General features: G+C 52.5%; 1 protein-coding gene across 2 annotated transcripts in view; it reads left to right on the top strand.

Moving 5' to 3' along the window:
* HYOU1 (hypoxia up-regulated 1) overlaps positions 1 to 1,627 on the top strand; it is an 18,317-nt gene extending 16,690 nt beyond the window's left edge. The window contains exons 23-26 of one of the 2 annotated variants that reach the window (XM_011964916.1): positions 415 to 655; positions 750 to 800; positions 1,389 to 1,439; positions 1,566 to 1,627. In XM_011964916.1, the coding sequence (XP_011820306.1) occupies positions 415 to 655; positions 750 to 800; positions 1,389 to 1,439; positions 1,566 to 1,627 (405 nt within the window). Of the gene's footprint in view, positions 1 to 414; positions 656 to 749; positions 801 to 1,385; positions 1,440 to 1,565 lie in introns of both variants that reach the window. The other variant, XM_011964917.1, reaches the window with a different exon arrangement.

The following is a 1,627-nucleotide window of genomic DNA, read 5'->3' as shown; positions in this document are numbered from 1 at the left end:
TGGGGCGTGCCTGTAGTCCTAGCTACTCGGGAGACTGAGGCAGGAGAATTGTTTGAACCCAGGAGGCGGAAGTTGCAGTGAGTTGAGATCGTGCCACTGCACTCCAGCCTGGCAACAGAGCGAGACTCCATCTCAAAAAATAAAAATAAAAAAGGAATATTCAAGGGGTTTGTTCAGTTGCAGTCACTCCAGAGTAGTAGGATGTAAGCCAGAAACATGCAGGTTGGGACTTCGTTGTGGAGAACCTTTATAATACCCTTCTGAGGAGTCTGTTAGCCTCATGGGACTGAGGCCAGGGGTGGCAGTGATTTGCAGTCTGAGGGAAGAGGCTGGTTGAGGGTGTGATTCCATCTGGGACAGAGATGTCTGCTCTCTCCATGGCTAGCTCGGAGCCTCTCCTGGTCTCACCCACAGGCCTGGAAGAATGCAACTCTGGCCGAGCAGGCCAAGCTGCCCGCCACAGAGAAGCCCGTGTTGCTCTCAAAAGACATTGAGGCCAAGATGATGGCCCTGGACCGAGAGGTGCAGTATCTGCTCAATAAGGCCAAGTTTACCAAGCCCCGGCCCCGGCCCAAAGACAAGAATGGGACCCGGGCAGAGCCACCCCTCAACGCCAGTGCCAGTGACCAGGGGGAGAAGGTCATCCTTCCAGCAGGTGAGGGCAGGGTACCTGGCTGCATGTTCTGCTGGACAGAGAGATGGCCTCCTTTCCCTCCTGAGGCTGTGTCTTACCCCTGGTTTCCTTCCAGGCCAGACTGAAGATGCAGAGCCCATTTCAGAACCGGAGAAAGTAGAGACTGGTGAGTTGGAGCAACCATGGTTGAGCACGTGGATGTTGCATTAGCCCAGGGCTAGGCAAACTGGCAGGCACAGCCTGTTTCTAGACAGCCCGTGAGCTTGAATGGCCTTTGCGTTTTTAAAGGGTTGTTTAAAAAAAAAAAAAAAAGGCTGGGTGCGGTGGCTCACACCTGTCATCCCAGCTCTTTGAGAGGCTGAGGCAGGTAGATCACCTGAGGTCAGGAGTTCGAGACCATCCTGGCCAACATGGTGAAACCCCATCTCTACTAAAAAATGCCAAAAAAATGAGTCAGGCATGGTGGCGCACACCTTTAATCCCAGCTACTCAGGAGGCTGAGGCAGGAGAATCCCTTGAACCTGGGAGGCGGAGATTACAGTAAACTGAGATGGCGCCACTGCACTCTGCACTCCAGCCTGGGCAACAGAGACTCTGTCTCAAAAAAAAAAAAAAAAGAGTAGGCAAAGAGACCAAATGTGGTTCATGTATCCTAAAATATTTACTAGGTGGCTCTTCATGGAAAAACTGGCCCAGCCTTCCCTTAGCCTCTTCTTCCCTTTTGAGGAGACTAACCTGTTCCTTTCCAAAGCAGGATCGGAGCCAGGAGACACTGAGCCTTTGGAGTTAGGAGGTCCTGGAGCAGGTGAGGGTGGAGCTGGGGCTACAGTGGGAAGCCTGGTGGGGTCTCAGGAAATCCTCTGCAAAGAACTGGGGTTGGTTCCTCTGTTTCACCTGCCGTGATTCCTTTGCTCCCCCAAACTCCCAACAGAACCTGAACAGAAAGAACAATCGACAGGACAGAAGCGGCCTTTGAAGAACGACGAACTATAA

Source organism: Mandrillus leucophaeus, unplaced genomic scaffold (assembly GCF_000951045.1).
Source record: "Mandrillus leucophaeus isolate KB7577 unplaced genomic scaffold, Mleu.le_1.0 Scaffold71, whole genome shotgun sequence".
Taxonomy (NCBI): domain Eukaryota; kingdom Metazoa; phylum Chordata; class Mammalia; order Primates; family Cercopithecidae; genus Mandrillus; species Mandrillus leucophaeus.
This window is presented reverse-complemented; position numbering and strand designations above follow the sequence as displayed.